The sequence below is a fragment of the Nothoprocta perdicaria genome, unplaced genomic scaffold, assembly GCF_003342845.1.
Source record: "Nothoprocta perdicaria isolate Ctin4 unplaced genomic scaffold, notPer1 scaffold_280, whole genome shotgun sequence".
NCBI lineage: Eukaryota > Metazoa > Chordata > Aves > Tinamiformes > Tinamidae > Nothoprocta > Nothoprocta perdicaria.
Genome location: NW_020455511.1, coordinates 235769 through 256092, shown reverse-complemented (window position 1 = coordinate 256092; position 20324 = coordinate 235769). Strand labels below are relative to the sequence as shown.

General features: G+C 39.3%; 1 protein-coding gene across 1 annotated transcript in view; it reads right to left on the bottom strand.

Moving 5' to 3' along the window:
- Positions 1 to 18841, bottom strand: part of PGM5 (phosphoglucomutase 5) — a 60867-nt gene extending 42026 nt beyond the window's left edge. The window contains exons 1-6 of the mRNA XM_026041248.1: positions 18549 to 18841; positions 12624 to 12786; positions 10149 to 10295; positions 7816 to 7941; positions 6410 to 6600; positions 5618 to 5772 (exon numbers count right to left, since the gene is read on the bottom strand). Of these exons, the coding sequence (XP_025897033.1) occupies positions 5618 to 5772; positions 6410 to 6600; positions 7816 to 7941; positions 10149 to 10295; positions 12624 to 12786; positions 18549 to 18809 (1043 nt within the window). The 5' untranslated portion in view covers positions 18810 to 18841. The remainder of the gene's footprint in view (positions 1 to 5617; positions 5773 to 6409; positions 6601 to 7815; positions 7942 to 10148; positions 10296 to 12623; positions 12787 to 18548) is intronic.
- Positions 18842 to 20324: the final 1483 nt, after the last annotated feature.

The window sequence follows — 20324 nt, the reverse complement described above, 5'->3', positions numbered from 1 at the left end:
TAACACAAATGTTTCCTGTCAACTGCTACACTCTCCTGGCATGAACACTCTGTACATGCTGGTATATTCCAACAGTCACTTCAAGTGAACACATGTCAATGCTAAACATCTTAATCAAATTGTCTTGTAATTCACTGTTCCGTTTGGGAATGCTGTATCTGAGCAACATTTAAATGCTCTAGATTACTGCTTCCTTCTTATAAAGTTTAATAGTGCATGGTGAAAAATGCACATTGATTACACAGCACATCCTCAATCACACAGGTGAACAAAGCATCAGATTTCCTAAATCATTTCCTAAATCCAAGATCTTTTCCATTATTTTTGCATAGCTAAAGTAAAAATTGGGCTGAACTGTGGCTATCCCATATGGATGTACCATAAAAGGAGGCAGTCTTCCTTTGCACTCCATCAGAAACTTCAGAAGAGAGGCCAAGTTCCAATAAGCCACTTCCCCACCATGAGACCTACAGTTACCAGCACTATCTGGATTGTTCAGACTCTCCCTTTCTGGAAACTGGCCAGAAAATAAAGTTGAGTACATAGCAGTAAGAAAATTAATTTTGTAGACATTGATTGAATTACATCTTTTCACTTAGTAGTGGGGTTCCAGGAACCTCAAAACTGCTTTTCCAGAAATACAGTACCTACATCAACAAATGATCACTTATAACATCCTTTCGACCATCCTTATCAGTATTCTCCTATCCTAGTATTCACAATTTAGAAAAAAGTTTTATAAAATACGAACTTGCTCTGTAATAGTTATTCTACTATGACAAACAGTCTAGTGTGTTTGAGATTAGCAATTCCAAACTCCTTCAGGAAGACTGAGATTTAACAAGTAAAACACAAGTTCCTCTCTTTTCCTCTCCTTTCCCTTCTCTCCTCTCCTTTCCTCTCCTCTCCTTTTCCCATCTACTAGTTTATTACTCCTGTTTTTACAATTTTTGTTGTTACTTTTCAATCAAATTTATTTTAAGATGACTTCTCACTCTCCAGTACATCAAAACACACACACACACAAAAAGCAAAGTCAGCATTCAACAGCATAATAAACATCTTTATTCCATTTATTAAGCGTACTCTCCCTCAGTGTTTATCAAATCTTCTTATTCTCCTGGGGACAATGAATTTTTGTAACTACATAGTTGTCCATACTCTTACATCATGTAGATCCAATTTGGCTTTGGGTATCTTTTCCTTTATTTACATATTCCATTCTATTAATCAAAAAAACTTTTCAAAGTATTTTTAAACAAGTACTCTTAGGGAACTAAAAGTTTCTGCACACACACTAAAGGCCAAATTATGATTAATTCAAATGATCATATTTAGGGATTAAATCCAGTGGTGTAAGTGGGACATGTCTAAGAAATCCATGAATGATAGCAGAATTTATCTTTTAATGTTTGTGTAAAAAAAGGTCTGCAATCCATTTACAGCCATCAATAGAATGAGTATTAACTGAATAAATTGTGTCATAAATATGGCAAAAAGATTTAAGTGTGTAAGGAGTTCATTTAGAACTTACTAGTTCATTTTATTTCATTGTACATAGCCCATAAATATTTTGTTCTTTCAATAAGATTGTTAGTACTAGTGTATCTGCAAGTAATTAGTAGTTGCAAAGGTGCAAAAGCAGAGAAGCTTTGGAAAGGCACGCAAAATGCCTTGCAAAAGCCAGATTACAACTAAAATCTAAACTAAAATGACAACCTGTAACATTTTATTCAAACTATTTTTTCAAATCTGTAACATTTTATTAAAAAATTGATTTATTACTTCTTTAGTTAAAATCACCCTTCAGAAGGTCCTTAGAACTTATCTGAGCAAGATCATCTTACTTGGAAGAGGAAGGCATACCCTTGACGGCTACATATTAAAAATTGACCTTCTGTTTCTAAGCTACAAGAATCACATGAATTTTGCATAAGTAGCATAATTTAAGCCGCTAGCATACAACAGTATGATTGAATGAGGAGTTCCAAATTTGCTACAGACAAAAAATCCAACATTTGAATTCAGACAATTCAAATGTACAGGGATTCATTTAAGAAGCTGAGATAATATTCATTAAAGTGATTTACCCTACGAGTTCTTTAGCAGATAGAACTCATCATGGGTTGCTGACTTCAAATAATAAATATGAAATATCTGTGAATTACAGCAGTGGTCTTCTCATGGTACTCTGGTCTTACCAAATCAGAAAAGTTTGAGAGAGATCTCAAAGCAATACACATTAAGTTTCACTAACAAGAGTTTTTTGTACCTTAACAGTTCATATTTTCTACTGAAACTAACACTATATGACATAAGGGACTTCTTCACAGGACAAGGATGAGAAGAATCATCCATGGGAAAGTCTGGAGTAAGGAAGGCTTACTTCAGTAGAGGAGGATCAGGCTAGGGACTATTTAACAAGAACGGACATACAGTCCCTGAAACCTGTAGGATGCACCCACAGGACTGAGAGATCTCAATGGACATTGAGATAGACCAACAAATGTCTAAGCTGCCAGACTTAGGTGGTTGCAATCAATAGCAAGAAGAGGAGTCTCTAGAGGAATACCCAAGGGATTGATACTGGGACAATGTTGCTTAGTGCTTTCATTAATAACCTGCATGATGGGCCTGACAACAAGTTCAGAAAGTGCGTAGAGAACAAAACTGGGGCAAGTGATTGATACCCCAGACGACTGTGCACCTAGACAACAGGATGGAACAATGGTCAAACGGGAACCTTATGAAGGTGAAAAAAGAGAAATGCCAAGCCCTTCATCTAGGAGGTATACACCAGTCCAGGTTTGGGAATGGCAAGCTGGAAAGCTGCTTGGCAGAAAAGCCAAGCTTGGCCCTGAGATGATGGAGGACACTAAATTCAACATCAGCTTCACTGTGCCTCTGTAGCAAAGATAGCCACATGAGGAAAAGCACTCACAACAACTCAAGGTGGTGATTATTCCTTTCTGTTTAGCATTAGTATCTGGGCTGTTGTATCCAGTTTCAGAGCCCAAGACAAGAAAATATGGGCATACTGGAGCACATCTAGTGAAGGGCAATGAAGTTGATTAACAGATTAGATCATATGTCATATGAAGGGAGACTCAGAAACTACATTGCTTCGCCTTAAGAACAGAAGATTCAGGTCAGCACTAGCTGACCCCAATTTGAACAAGGCTTTGGGCCTTAGTGAGCTCCAGAGGTCTCTTCCAGTTATTCTGTGATTCTCTGATTCCATGCTCATTTCCTTCTTTTCTGCCAGGATTAATATTCACTGAACACTTTTTAAATGCCTTATGCTTTCTTTCCAGTGCATCATCTCACAAATAGCTTTATGAGTAGAGATAGAGTATCACTGTGGCACCGAAGACCACTCATCAGAAAGGAACACCAGGGACCAAGAAGCATACAGAAGTAAGTAATAACCTAAAACCTACTGTAGAACTTAAGCAACTGTGTTATCCATATTTTCCTGAATGTTGTACTAATAACATACTCAAAATATTTCCTCAACAACTTAATTATGTTGAAGGTGAGATAGGTATCAGCAAACACTGAGGAAAGATCTGTTTGGTGTCAGCCATCACATTCTTTAAGAGAAAGTGTTTCCTTTCCCCTGGTAGAACTATAGATTGAGATTTTACAATATGAATGTTAATATTATACTACTGTGCTAATTTGGTATCGAACTGTTCAGTCTTGCTTTTTTTGTTTTGCATCATTTTATAGGGAATATCTTTGACCTTCAAAAAAGGTGACATACAAGATGCATATTTCTATGTTTTTTTCTTTCAAGTTTCCATGGGAATGGAAGTATGAACGTCTTAAATTTGTTCTTCTACACCTGCTGTTCCACAGCTAGATTTACCTAATACTAGCAGAATTTTCCTTTACTTCTATAGATATATTAAATTGGAATCTGTTCAACATGAAACCTATACTGAGAATAAGTCCTTCTCCTAGCCAGACTAGCCTTCAAATAGTATAATAGACTCCAGAAATGGTCATTTTACAGTCTGAATGAAAAATACCTCTTACAGACAACCATCTTTCTTGTAAGTTCAGCAGTCCTTTAAGGTGGGCTTCATTGAGAATACTGGAAGACATCATTGCTTAGTATTTCAAACAAGTTTGGCAAAATTGTTCATGATATTTCTTACTATATTCCAATGCATTTAGCTAGCCCAAATGTGGAAAACTGACTGGCCTAAGATGAACTATTGCCTGTTTGTGTTTTCAGGTCTAAACGGGTTTCTTCAAGCAGTGAGGCAATCATGAGTTAAGCAAATTAAAGCACTTTTGCTATCAAGTCACATGAATCTCTGGATTCCTAATGGAAACATAGGAAATCAGCTATTTTGCATTGTATAGTCTAAATGAAGAGTCACAAAAGTGACCAACTTTGAAACCATGTGCCATTTATATCTTAAAAAGAAAACAAAGGCAACCAGAAAAGAAGAATAAGAAAATCAAGATACAGACAGCAAACTTCTTAATAGTAAATATTTGTAAGAATAGCTGGGAAAATATTTACATCCATACATCATTATCAATTTTATTTAATTTTCAACTTTAGTTCTACATAACTAAATAAGGCAGTAATCACCACGGCACCATCTTTTCTCTAGTATGTCATATAAACGCTGTCAACAATGTAAGTCAAATTGTCACACAGTGTTATTAAATGGTACTTCAGGACATTCATACTCTCAAACATACTTACATGATTTTAGGAAAAAAGGGAAAGACATACACATTTTAAATGTCACTGTTTCTTCAAGTCCTACAGGAAAATGTATATCCTGCGTTGTACATTCAAAGTAAGTATTTTTGATAGTAACTCACTGCAATGGTAGCTTTCACATAAACGGTGAGACTTTTGGATCTCTAGGAGAAGGTGTAAAGAGAATAGGTCCAGATTTTGAATGGTGCCCAGCAACAAAAGAGGAAACAGCAAAAACTGAAATGTAGTAAATAACATCTGAATATGAGGAAAAATTTGTTGACTGTGAGAGTGACAAATCACTGACAGAGGTTGCCCAGAGAGGCAGTGAAGTCTCTTTCTCTGGAAATGTTCAAAACCCACCTGGATGAGATCCCTTGCAACATGCTGTACCTGACCCTGCTTGAGCAGGAGGGTTGGACCAGCTGATCTCCAGCTTCCCTTCCAACCTCAACCATTCTGTGGTTCAACTGGTCGAAACAGGAGTATTTTCTTTGACGTTCATTTAGTAGTGAATTAGCTCTTTACCTGTTTTAATTTCCATGACTTTCATAAGAAGAGTGATCAGACTATGTTGTAAACTATTATTTCCTATGAAAAAGATTTCTGTTATTTGGAAAAGAAATGACCAGTCAGTGGCTTTACTCTCAAGAGGATTTGACATTAATTTCCCTTTCAGACTGAATTTAATTAAGCAAAGGCTAGGCACCTTATTCTGGATGAATCAAATGTCTTTGAAACTTATTAAAAGAATGAAGCACATAAAGACTGTGAAAATTGGAAGCCTTTATGAAAAGACTTCATAATTTTGGAATTGTTATACATTATAGATCAAGGAGACAACTGACCAATGTTAGAATTAAGGTGGTATAAGTGAATGTTTTGTCTTACTTGTCAAGGGCTGTGCTGGTAGGCATGCTCCTCCCAAATCCTCGAACGCCCATCTGACGGAAGTATGGAATGCAAGACAGATTGGCAGCAATAATTGCCAACGAATCAGATGCATTAACAAAGAAACCATTTTGGCCAAGGATCATGTAGCGGTCCTGGAGACAAGAAATTCAAAAAAGGATCTGAAATCTTATGTTTTGGACAGAGTTATTTATGCAAAACGGACATGAAATAGGAGGACATTTCTGTTTCCTAACAGTAGAAAACAGCTTCTGTTCCTCATAACCTTTTCATTATTTTCACCCTCTTGTCAGGTCGGAAAGTTATCTCTGTTGTGCCTTGCTGTCTATAATGCAAGTTACAAGACATAAACAAATAAATACAGAGTTTAATTCAGTACCTCATTTAGATTAAAAAAAAAAATTAGATGAACTTCACTCAATAACTACCTGCTGTGACTGATCTCCATCAGTTACATATGATGTCTTTTTTTTCTACCCGGGGAGGAGAGGCGTAATGGCAGTACAGAAAAAAAGATCACGTCCATGTTGAAAAAGAATTCTCATTCTGGATTTAAATCCTTGATCGATTTTAAATTTTGCAAGGACAAGTTATACCATATGTTATACCTGATTTATGGATACAACTGCTATCATCTGTTCATGAAAGCAGTATCACCCTCAGGATTGAGGGCTTACTGAAAAAATGAAGAACTGCATTTACATGTGCCATCTCTGAACTCAGACAAAACAACATCTATGGTAAAACCCCCAGACAACCCAAAATACTTACTCCATCAGCATCAAAAGCGGCACCAAATCCATACTCTCCACCTCTCATCGCCTCCAGCAAGGCAGCTGCATATGTTAAATTGGGATCAGGAGGCTGTCCACCAAAATCCTCCAGAGGAACACAGTTTATTGCAGAATTTGCAGGAGCTCCTAATTCATCACACAAGATTTTCCTCACATAAGGTCCCATAACTGCAAATAATAATAAAAGAAAAGATGTCATGCACTCATATATATGCTTAACATTCAGAGTTTTCACAGTGCCATAGAGACTTGAGGCAAAACATAACTTCTGTGATTCTATACATCAGTCCTAAAAATAAAATAAAAAATATTCCTAATAATTCATAAAATAAATATTCCTAAATATTCCAAAAACAAATAATATTGCTGATTCAGGTGAATGACCAACGGACTGAGTAATATTTCAGTAATATTCCCTCCAGTGCTACACATTACAACTGAAACAGTCCTGTCTGAATTGTTCCCCCTTCATATTTCAAGGGCACCATTTGACCTTCTGCCACAGCCTGGCATGGGGTGCTTACATCGACTTCATGCCCATTATAATCCTTTGAACAGTGGCTGTACTAGATAAAATGTATTTCAAAAGCTTATTATGTCCAAACAGTTCCCTATATCAGTCTGTGTAATCTCATTAAAGAGTGAAACCTGGTTTGTTTGATAACAATTGTTTTCCATAAAAAAAATGCTGATCATTATTCATATTCCTGTCCTTAAAATCTTTACATAGGGAAACATTTCTTCATTATTTTGCCCAAGAGCAATGTGAGACTTGCCTATATAGCCCCATGTGGCTTTTATTTTAACAGTCATATTTGAATATTGCCAAAAAATTAGTCCTCTTGCTGTTTCTATAATTATTTATTCCATTCTGTCTCCAGTACACTGAAAGTTATTACCAATTAACATGAGTGAAACAGTCACAGCCAACTCTTTAAAGACTCTGGGTGGAATCCTTTCAGACCTAGCAATCATACAGCATTTATCCTTAGAGGCTCTATAGCAACTTCTGGTTTACTACACACTGCAGCATACTCCATCATCTTTGCATGATAAGATGACCTCATCCTGCCTGCTTCCAAATGCCAAAAGAAAACATTTGTTGGACACATATGCCTTCACTTCTTTTTTATTTAGAAAGACCATTCCCTTTGTTTAATAAGGGTCCTAATCCATCAAGAAGATTAGTATAATGTTCAAATCTTTTCTTACTAGTTTTAATCATTCTACAAAACCTGAAGGTTGCATACTCTATCTTAATTGGGAAACTATTACAGGTCTTCACCTTTTCAATGATAAAAACATCTGCTAGCATAAAATTCTTGAAGGACTTTACTGTGTCAGATTACATGATTTTGTCCCGACAGTAATGTAAATTCATACCTCCATTCATGGCATCAATCCTTATCTTAATCTGGTTGGGTCCAGTCAGAAAATTTCTGATCATATTGAAGTCAAAGATACTTCGAAGGAGATTGAGGTAGATATCCACAGAATCAACAATTTCCACTAGAAAAATATAAGGTGCAAAATAAATAAATAAGTGCAGTACAGTTGGCACAAATCTCTCCTCAGGTGCTGTTAAACAACTTCCATGCCTCCACTGAAAACAGAGCACACAGCCTCTGAGTAACATAGATTTGTTCTGAAGCCACAAAGGCAAAGTAAAAAACTTCCACTGATTTTCAATTGAGTTTCTATCAAGTTTTAAGCCTTGCAAAGATCAAAAGTGTTTTGTCCACTACAGGACTTCAGGCTAACCTTGATGGACAGAACGCTTTCTTTGAAAACATTCAAAAAATCATACAACACCACAGTGAGCACTTTATCATTCACTAAATCACTGAGAAAGCTTTTCAGGCTAAATAGGCTTATTCTTGAAGGATAGAAAGTGTCTATGCTGAGACAAAACTGCAACTTCTATTCCTTCCTTTGACAGCAGTATCCATCTGCATAGCAGAGTCAGACAGAAATACTGCTTATTCTTGTTTTTTTGGCACCTGGAATGTCTGTTTCCAGTTTGTCATCAATCTACCATTAGACTTCTGTATTTTTTGCTGATTTAGAGAAGTTAAGTTCAAATACAACATCTGTTTTTTGCTAAGATCATGCCTGTTTGAATCATGAGTTTGTAGAGACAGCTATAATTTTTCTAGTTATGTTGGATATAAAACAGATAAAACTAAAATGTATTGGTGAAAGTCTGTCACAGTGAAAACAGTTACCAAAAAACTGTCAAAAGTATGGCTTTTCAGTCATCCTGGAACACTTTATGTGATTAAAGACCATATATTGCACAAATATCTCTCTAGTCAAATGAGTATCTTGAAATATTTTTAGTTTCAAGATAAATTATCATTTAAAATATCAGCCAGCTTTCCTCAGAAACGCTGACCTCACCTCTATGCTCGTCTTTAGGATAACATGAAAATGACACAGATATTTTTTATGCCTGAGACAAAAGCTTAGGATAGATTAGAAAATACATTTGAACTGAGCAGCAAAATCTATTTGAAAATGAGTTAACTCTACAATAAATGTTGAAAGTCTCAAAGATTCACTAAAATTACATTACTCCATGGCTTCTAAATCCTAACTCTGACAATGTCTATGCAGGCTCTCGTCTTTACACACATGAACAAAAGCCACAAATTCAGCAGTGGAGCTGCTCACACATGTTAAGATAAACAAAGTACAAGAAATAATTTCAGCTCCTGTGGAATCAAACTGGTTTATTTTCATGTGCTTCACTAAGTTTACCTGGGAGTCATACTGTCCATTCTGGGAAGAAATGGTGGGGAAATTATTAATATATAAAAAATATGCTATTTGGAGACATACTATTTTGGAAATACACTATTTGGAGAGATTAAAGAACTGAAAACAGAGATTTTTAAACTTAAAATTTTAACCTGTTCCATCCAGCTATTACTATGAAGGGGCATCCACAACTGAATTTACTTTGTTTTTGGTTTTAATCAAAGAAATCCCAAAGAACACGTTTTTCTCAGTAAAGAATAGAGTTTGTTTATCAACAAAACTGTATTTTCTTTCAAAAGATAAAGTTATGGTGGAAAATAAAACCAGCTTTAATTCTGGGATATCAAAAATGAGGAAGAGTTCCGAAGGGTACCTAGAATTCAACAGTATTTTAAATGCTGTCTTTTTTGGTTTGCTTTGTTTCTTTTTCCTTTTGATTCAGGACAAAAAGGCTGTGATCATTAGCTCACTTTAAATTGAATGTAAGCATAAATGTAATCTTAAACTGAGTGTAAGCTTAAAATTAAACATGTGCTTTAATCCTCCTTTTCTATTTGGAGTCACTGACATCTGCATCCCACAGCATTTCAGAAGGGAACTATTACCAAAGACTGAATGAGCTGAGAATCTCACTAAGTAATCTGTCAATTTGGTCAAACTGTTCCCAGTAAGAAAGTGCTTATGTTTGGTGTTTAACTACACTGGATCTAAGTACATACATCTGGCACAAGTATTTGGCTACATTTAAAGCCTGAGGCACTTCAGCTCCATGTGTCAGTATCATTGTGTGCAGAACAAATGCAATGCTTACCCCTACAGCACAGTGTTTTGATAAATGGTGGTAAGGCATCCTGAAGAATTAAAGGTCTTTTCAGACAATTAACTGCTATCATTTTGTAGTAAATCTAATAATCAGAACCAAGAGATTTACTATGCATAAAAGCACATATGGATACCTCGGAAAGGTTTGAATTTGTTCTCCAGATCAAATTCTTGTCTTCCTAGGCGAGATAAATCAACTCTAAGATCAGGACAAATGGCATATTCCTCCAAGGTTTTGCTGATTTGATAAATTTTTTCTGAAACAACATCTGGGGCAGGCCCTAGAAGACAAAAGATAGTGGGATCATTTTTAAACAAATGTTCTCTACAGTCAAAACAGTATATATGCTACAGTACTCACCTCTTAAGAATGTAACATAGCTATTAAAGAACAAGTTCAAAAGAGGAAATTATAGTAAAACATAGTGTCTTATCACAGCGAAATGCAGGTTTAATACATTTTTTGAAAAATGCAAAATGGAAATACTGTACATTATTCATCATTATAGTTCATAAAAGTATACAAATTATCTGCCAGCAAACCTCAATGTGCTCAACGTGTAGGTTAAAGAACACTAGTAATTTAGCAGCAGCTTTTGAGGCTTCGTAGGACTTTTTGTAAATGCACACATGTGAAACCAAGATATCTTTGTGTTTCATATAATTTCATTAAACATATATTATCAACAACAAAAAAAGTCTTAGTTAGACAGTGCTAATTTCCTGCAGCTTTCTTCCAGCAGCTTAAGAAAATACATGTTTGTTGGAATGCAAAATGCCCTAATTTCTTCCTGGAATAATTAGGTCAATCAGAAAGTAATTGACATCTTTGTTGTGTATTATTTTTATTAACAAATCCAGAAGATTGGCTATATTTGTTAAGACTTATATTTACTATATTCACTGACAGTCAAATAAAAGTTGCAACTTGAAGCAAAAAGTTATCTGATGAACTATATGTCATAGATTACATGAGAGCTGAGTCTTAATGACAACAGAAACATTTTTTGTTGCCATTTCTAACTTTGCCTTATTTAAACTAAAGCACACTTCCACGCTGTAAAATGGCTTATTGTGTTTTCTCTCAGACCCTAACCCAATTTCTCCCCTTTTTTTTTTCACTACTAACAGCCCACCACCTCCAGGAAAGCTGCTGTGCTCAGGGCAGTACTGCCCTGTAAATCAGGGTGCTTCCTCTCAAGCGCAGAGTATCACTTGGTCCAAGGCAACAGCATAAATAACAGCTTTTACGCAGCTACGCCAAGTCTGCCCAGGGAGTGAGGACAGGTTTCATCAGCTGTAAATCACTCCTGATAGATGGACGTCTTGCCTTGCAGCAGTATTTCTGGCTCAGGTGACCCTATAGCCTCCCCTGGCACCTTACTCTGGTGACTAACTGTCCTCACAGCCCTAAAGCTCCTCCTGATACTTAACATATATTTTCTCGGTTGCAATTGAAATCAACTACTTTCCACTATGCCCTTGCTGACTAGGGTAAATAATTGGTCCTTGTGATCCTTGAGGAGGGTTTTAGATTTAAAGTTTAATACCCTGTTTAGATTTTCTTTTAAAAGGCAAAATGCACAAAAAAAAAAAAAAAAAAAAAAAACCCACCAACTGTTTCCCATTTATCAAAAAGATTTTAGGTGGTATGTGGTGTTTTGAAGTCTATGAAGTGCTGTTGTACCTAATGGTTTGGACCTGGCCGTGGCTTTCTCTATGTCTGACCTTAAACATGCCCCTTAATCTTGCTGGGATCCAAGGCTGCTCTGTTTATAGAATTCCACTAGTTTAAACCTGCTCATTTTTCATTTAAGCAGTGGACTCTGCTGACACTGACCCCTTCTCAAGTTTTCCCATCTTCAAAATAAGGGACAAAACATCATTTTAAAAGTAATTGGAGATTTTCAAAGGGAAAGCATTCTACATATGAAAAGCACATGAGGTTTCAGCAATTGTCACCAAGATGTCTCCTACACAGGAAATCTGCAACATATAATAAACATGATGTATGACTTATCTCCAATGTTCTAATTCCCAAACTTCAGAAAGCCAGAAATCAGCTACACACACAAACTTCATTATGTAATGGAATTACTGTATTTAAACAGTACAACCTTCCCCTCAGAAAAGTGCAGTTATTTCCTGGGCAAACATACACATGCGAGGCACTTATATCCATTAGAGAAAAACGAGCTACGCTGCTTACAGTCCTTCAGAAATTACAAGCTCCAAAATAGATGCCAAGAGAAGCAACACAGAAACATGAGCAAAATAGGGTTCCATCACGGGCACCATTATAACAGAGAAAAACTGTTGCAATGCTCTGGTAGACTAAATAAAATGGTGTGAAAATAAGATGTCAAACCTCCTTTTAGTAGAAATCCCACTGAAACCACAAAGACCTCAATGAACATATAGTGATCACTGTAAATACACACATAAATTAAGACATTCCTAGTGGATAAAAAGGAAGATATGAGTATGTTCTTTATGGTAGTGATAGAATTACTTAAGAATTTATCTAGCTAAAATAATTTGCTATCCTCGTCAACATATTTTCATCATTCTGAGATGCAATGATGTAATATGTTGCTAAAATAACCCACCTCCATTGGCAACCTCGAACTTGACTCCAAACTCTCCTCCAGGTCCTCCAGGACTGTGACTAGCTGTTAGAATAATTCCACCAGCTGCTTTGATCTTTCGGATAATGCACGAGACAGCAGGTGTGGATAAAATACCATTCTGGCCAATAACCAGTCTGCCAATCTAGGTGAAAGAAAAAAAAAAAAGAGTGCTCTGAATAGTATTAAACTTTTTTTAAAATAATGAGTAAATGAATACACACACACACAGAGGAGGGTATATTTGTTCAGAGTAGCTGGGATGGAGATGTGAAAGCCCTGGTATGAAATGTGTTCTCTTGCAGCAAAATAAGCACAAATTGGTAAATGCTCGTCTGAGGCACTGACAGAAATGCTGTTTCCTGCCTGCTGAACCTCAGTGTCCTGTGTGCTGACAGCAGAGCAGGGCAGAGACAAGTACTACTGATTGTGAGGCACCCAAGCACGGCAGTGCTGGGCTAAGGTCCTGCTCTCAGAGCTTCCCAGGTGTCCCCATGGACTGCAAGGCACCTCAGATATCAGGGGCCAACTATGAGGATCCAGATGCAGACCTAGGGCTTTAAGTGACAAAGAGCAGATGGTGAAGGAGCCACTTGTCACTGAGCAGCTTTACGGAGCCCCCAGGGAGCTGCAGCCTGCAGGGGTCCTGCTCCTCTAGCCGGATCCCCTTGGATGTCCTGTCCTGGGAGGGAGGCTCCTTCTGCAGTGATGGGTCATTCCCTGGCTATTCCAGATGAAGAGCATGTGTATCCCCAGGGAGAACTGAGCAGGGGAAGTTCCCACCATTCTTCAAGCGTAACCATCTTTCGGGTGCTGTTATTAAACACTTACTCAGTGTGTTTGGCACTATGTGCAGCTCCACCGCCAGGTTCCCATTTCAAAACCTCGCCCTCATCACCTATGCAGACACTACAGTTTCAGCTCGCCATAAATAATCGAAGAGTTGACTAAAAATGTATTTGCAGATAAATATGAAAGCGTTCTAGTCCCTGGGAAACAGGCATACTAAAAAAAAGTTAGAAAGCTGGGGAGAGGTTAGTATCATCTGGAGTAAGGGATGCAGTTGCATGCAAAGTTTAAAAGGACATTGCCAGGCATTTTTTAATAGCCTCACTGAAAAAAAAAAAAAAAAAAAAGGAATTTAAGAAACTAAAAATTTCATTTCTCATTTATTCTACAGCAATGAAAAGTTTTACTTCAAAGTATGCTTTTTTTGTTGAAAAGGAAAGGAAAAAAAAGCAATTCATCAGAACCAAAATACTCTGATTCAATAAATTATTTTAAACTAGTCCTTCCATCTACAAGGTCAATTGGTGAGGGCAGAGTTAGCACAGTTAACACATATACTATACTACTGAACTGCAAGTCTCCTTGAATGGCATTGAACAATTTTATTTCCTATTCCTCTCTATTCAATTCATTATTACAGTTTCATAATCCTAAAATCAAAAGGGCAACAGCAATCCCCTGTTTTAGTACCTGCTAGAAATATCGCATAAATACCTCTGGTTATTTCTGTTTTGAAGAATGTCAATGAATACTGAATTCCTTAAATAACAGATTAAATATTATGCTTATGGACTGTGACAGCATTTATTTCTGTGGCACTTCATGCCATCTACTGACATTTTAAGTTGCCTCTTTTGCCTCCCCATTCTTCTTTGTTATAGAATTGATCACAAAAGAGAATTAATACCTTACCTACTGCTCAAATTACTTTGCAACTATTTAATGCTTTTCCTAAATTTTAAAACATTTTGAAATCTCCAAATATTTTGTAAATATTTTCTTTACTCAATGTTTTTGAATTTCACTTCAAAAACACTTCCTATATAACCCTAGATGTTGCCACAGAAAAGCAATTTCTGCACTGTGGGACAAGGAAGCATTTTTTCATGTCTAAACTTTCAGCTGACATGCACACTTTTGCCTCAAAAAATGGGCAGGTTAAGACTCCATCCACCAAGAGATGCACTGAAATGAGTAGGATCCCAAAAAATAGTCCCGAAGGTGCATTTGGAGCGAAGTTCAAGAAAGAAAACTTTCCATTAGCCACAATACCTACTGTTTTCTTTAAGCCAGCTCCGTGTAAATAATTCGAAATAGAGATAAAGAAAGATTTTTGTTTTTCTTTTTTTTCAAATTGTTTTGAATTTGAGTGTGTCCTTTTATGGCTCCTTTTCAGTGTGTGAAGCAGCTTTTGGACAACATGCCATTTCTTGAAAGACTGTTATATTACTGTTGTCACTTAACCACTATTGCCAAATTGTACTGAGGCGCTAGAAAATATACAGACCACTGGAAAACAGACTTTAACAAACTTTCTTCTGTTCAGTACACAATCTACTCAGGCACCTTTATTATGGAATACGAGGAAAAATGATATTTTAAAAGTTTGTTTTGATTCTTCTCCCTCCCCTTTTTAAACAATGAACTATACAGAAAAGCTATGGCAATGACTCAGTCTTCCAAATACAGCTGTCAGAAAGGGGTGCCAGCTTTTAAACAGCATCATATATGCGTCAGCAAAAGGAAGAAGAAAGGAAATACATTTTACAAAGGAAATAAAAACAACACTCACTCTATTAAGGTACTGAAACATAAATGTATTTAAATTGCATACAGGGTAAAGTATATAAATATGCATTCTCTTTGCTTCTAGGTGAGGTTTAAGTTTTGCCCTTAAGCACATAGAAATTAATTCTTTTTTAAGTAAACAAAATACTTAGGTTGTTCAGAACGTGTAAGTTTTTCTGGCACCATTTCTTCATTGTTTTCTCTTTCTATTTTTTTTTTCCTATTGAACTGATGTCACACAAATCCACTTTCTCATATTTCTGGGTGACTAGTATTAACACGAACAGAAGTTATTTACTTCTCCTTCAGCATTTTGCCATAAGGTTGCTATTTCTATACTTGGAAATGCTATTTGCAATACAAATTGCAGTGCTATAGGAGTACTTTAATACGTAGTAATCTACAACAAGGATGTTGAAAGTGAAACGACATGTTCTGCTACACTGGTGTTTGTCACAGTGACTTCTGCAAAGACCTTCTCTTATGGGAAGGTCTTCAGTACTCTGATGAGACTCCTTGCAGGTGCTGCAGCACTGAGAAGTCTCTCTTCTCATATCCATCTCCTGTTCTCTCCATCTTGAGGGCAGGAAAGCACTCCCGCATCTCTCTTGGACCATTTGCTGCTCATTTTCACATAGAATCAAATATTAATGGGCTTTAATTAATTTTAAGTTATGAACTCTCCAATTTAGAGACATCTGGGTGAAAGAGACATCTAACTGGTGTCCATGTACTGATTCACAATCAAAGTTCCATTTTCCTTCTGAAAAATCTCAGAGAGCTTCCTGAATTTGGTATTTGAATACCAAATCTTTGGTATTCAAAACTTGGGTGGCTACAAGATTACAGGTGTGTAATGTCCCTTTTAATACTGTGCCCCCGCCACATTCTATCGTGTCATGCTGCTTTTAGCAACAACAGCAGGAAAAAAAAAGATCATGATCCCAGAGCTGAAAGAATAGCTCCCCAGCAAGTATTTCATCACAACACTTTTATAAGCAACGTTACCACATGCAGCTGTGCATTTTCAGACATTTCAATAAGATTAACATGTAGTCACTTAATGTTCTTCTTATTTTTCCTATTTTTCTCTCACATGCATCAGTCAATTAAGCTCGGAAAAAAATGAAGCAAGCAGATTATATCCTGGACAACTAATGGGTGGGGATGTCCATGGGGACCTCCTGTCAAGCCCAACTTAGAAGCAAACATACCACTTACAGAGGTGCAGAGAGGGAGGGCAAGATTTGCATGTAAGGCTATGGCAAAGACAAATAATGGTGTATTGTAAAGAAGAAACTGGAAAATAACCATGGCATCTGACTAGGAACTCTCCAATCTTCTGCTTCTCTCAGTGAAATCTTCTTGCTCTCAGGGTGCTCCCCTGCACTCTCCTACTTCTAAAGAGCAGTGATGATGCATTCAAGATAATTTACACAATTTATCAGGGGATGTATTTTAACAGTCAAAGACTGAAGCAAAGACTATAATGACTACTCATTAAAAGAGAGTGTGAAGCTTTTGGGTTTATGGTGCCCTGTGGATAAATGGGGTTGAGGATGAGCAGAGCAAGAGTGACAGAGAAGTGATGGATCGGGAACCCATGGAACAGTAAGTCATTCCAGTATGAGCCTCACCACACCAGTCAAGGTCCTGAGCTTTCAAGGAATATGCCATTAGCAAATGAATTATGCTTGAATTCAGATATCTGTGAGAACTGAGCAGAAGAGCTTTTTTTTTTTTTTTTTTTTTTTTGGCTTCAGAAAATACAAAGGAGAAACAATGTTTCCAAGAAATTTGCAGAAATTTAGGGAAGGGGATGCACTAAGGCAGCAAGCTGCCAGAAGTCTGTCACATGGGAGACTTCATGAGGTCAAACAGACCTCAGGGTCTGGAGAGGGAGCGGAACAAATGAATGAAACGGGGAATGTGACAGCAAGAAAGAAGTGAACAGGCCAGGAAAACTGTTTGGGAGGCAGCCCTGCATACAGCATAATCTGGCAGACAAATCTCATGTCTTCTACACCCTAAACCTCCGGTCCTCCTCTGCACATCAGTCCTCATGGTCACGTTTTGGTTGTATTTCTCTCTGTAGTTTATACTGGTGCACAGGGGCAGGGAGAAGCTCTTGCTGCGGGACATGTCAATAGATGTTGCTGCACTTCATCCCAGCGCGTCAACATGCAGCAGAGAGGCTTTCTTCACCAAGAGTCTTGCAGGAAGGTCTCCAGAGAGGGACACTTCTCTCCATCTCCTCCCATATTCCTTCATAATGCCCAGAAACATTTTGCTGGGCTGTTCCCACAGCCTTGCTTTTGTCCTGTGCCACAGAAACCCTTTCCCAACAAGTCACGCAGGAATGGCACATTTGCAAGTGCTACCTGCACGTAACACAGCAAGCCTTTCCAAAATCCCCAATTATGTTTGAAAACCTCGGATTGGCAAGAACGTGCTTTAGAAACACTCCGAAAACATTCATTTTTGATGCCTAAGCTGCACTGCTAATATTTAATGGCAAACCAACAGGGAAAATTTGGACAAAAACAGCATTTTGCTTCAAAGCGAAAAGAATTTCTGGCTATAAAACAGGATTGAATTTGAAGAATGGAGCTTTGGGATGCCTCAAAAAAAAAAAAATCACTAAAATAAATATTCTGAATGTGCTATCACTGCTTTTCCTAGATCTGGAGAACCAATTTAGCTATCCTCGTGAGAGACACCAGTTTAAAGTCTGCTTTAAGTGAAAACTTCCTGGCAACATTAAGTAATATTTCCATCATCCTGTATGCACAAGTTTACGTATGTGCGCACATGTGCATATACCAACAAAGATCGCCCCTCGCGATAAGAAATCCCATGGATTTGTTATCATCTTTTTCAATCACACAAAAGGCTTTAGCCCTGTCCCTGCTCACAGAAATACACGCTACTGTCCTCTCTCCACACTCAACTCCGTGTACGACAGAGGCAATTTATTTTAAGACGCAGCAATATTTGGAGATTTCTCCTGCTTTAATAACACTTTTTTAATATACAATATTATTCTTTTTCGCCCTTGAGTATCCCTGGAAGATCCCTGGCACTAAGTCCTGTCTTCGGGCACTTGTTTTTACCGTTTTTTTCTGTAATTCTGCGGGTCGCGAACGCGTTTTGCCACCGCTCCCCCCCCCGCCAACCGCCTCAGGCGCGGCGCTCTGAAGGGAGAGGCGCGGGGCGCAGCGCGCGCGGCGGCCGTTAACGGCCGTTGGCGGCGGCCGTTAACCGCCGCTGGCGGCGCGTGGTTGGGGCGGGAGGGCGCCGGCAGGGCGCAGGGAGGAGGGCGCCGCTTACCCCGTTGGCCGCGGCCATTTGGACGATGACCTCGATGGCCGCCTTGCTGAAGTACCTGCCGTCGCTGCCCACCACCATGGTGCAGCCCTGGCGGTCGCGGAGGTCCACGGAGGAGAGGAGGCTCTGCACGAAGTTTGGCAGGTAGTTGCGCTGGCTCTCGAAGAGCGCCGTGGGCCGCCGCAGGCCCCCGCCGCCCGTGGGCCGCTGGTCCTCGTAGGGCGCCGTCTGCACCGTGAGCACCGGGATGGGGGTGCCCTCCATGGCGGGGCGCGCGCCGCCCGCACGGCCGAGGCTCCGCTGCGGCGCCGCCGCCTCACGCAGCGCCCCCCGGGGCGCTCCCCTCGCCCGGCCGGCGCCGCCGGGGGGCCGGGGCGGGCGGCGAGCGGGGCGCGCCGCCCCTCAGGCCCCCCCTGCTCCTTTCGTCGCTTGCCAGGCCTCTGCCACGAGCGAGCGGCAGCCCCGGCCAAAAATACCCCTGGAAGGCGAAGCCGCGAATTGTGGTGCGCTGCCAGAGATGTAACTGGAGGCTGCTGCGCAGGGGGTGTGCGGGCGCGACACACTTGCTCGTGGGGATCACGCTCTGTCAGCGCTGGAGACGCCCCTCGAGGCGGGCACCCCCGCGGGGGAGGCTGCAGCACGGCCCCGTCTCGCAGGTGAGGACACAACGGGGTTAAAAACCAGGCTGGTTCTTCCACCACCCAGCTCTCGGCAAAGGGAATGTGCTTCGTTTATATAGGAGGGCCTTTGCTCTTTAACGACTTCTGCTGTGGAAGCTCTTGAGTGTCCCATCTGAAAGGATATCATGTTCCTTTCCATCTAGGCAAACCGCCTGTGCTGCAGCACTCGGGGTGTTTTCCACTTCTGAAGTGTGTTACCTACTTAATAGGGATGTGACAAGGCTCAACTGATTGACACTTGTGTTTGTTCTGCTTAAATACAGAGCCTGTAGCACTGACTATTGTAAAGGTGCCTTCTGTTTCCTGGTGTAAACTCTGTTTACAGATGATGGTGACTGTCAAACACCAGCTGAAATTTTCCATCCAAATGGCTTGCTTCACCTAGGTCTCCACATCAATATTTTGCCAGAGCAAATCTGCTGGCTGGAGACATGGAAAAAAAATAGTTGTGCAACCTAGATGTCATTCTTCTACTTCCACAGTATCCCTAGCAAAAATATACACTCGTGCAGAGGATAGGTCCTTTTGTATCTCAATGTGTTCACTTTTGTGAAAGATGGAAGAATCTGTTTATACTCCCCTCAGAAGCATGATGATCTCGGCTCACAGGACATGTCAATTGAGCAACAAGAGGTGACCAGCAAGCGTGAGGTAAATACTTCTGCCTGCAGCATGGACAGGGTGGTCACTGCAGGACTCTGCTGGCAAGGGGTGACACCCTGAAACCGGAGTAACTTGGTCATCCTTTCAGGGCCCTCTCTTTGCACTATGTAGTGATACACAGCAGGGAAAGTGATGCATGTTGGAAACTGTTAACGCACCCCTTGATGACCACTGCAACGCACAAGGCAAGGGCTAACAGCTGAGTTTAAATAAGCTAATTCACTAAGGCAGATCAGGCATTTAGCCCCGTTGAAGAAAGTCAGCCAGAGGCAGAGGGCCAGCACAGATACAGGGAAGCAGTAATCTCTTGATTCCCTTTTGCTTGTCCGTGTAGAACTTAATTTACCATGGCCTGTAGGAGAGCTGGATAAGTACAGCCATTCATGCAGTCATCTTCCTGTGTAGGTGAGCCCTAAGACTCTTCCTTACGTGATGG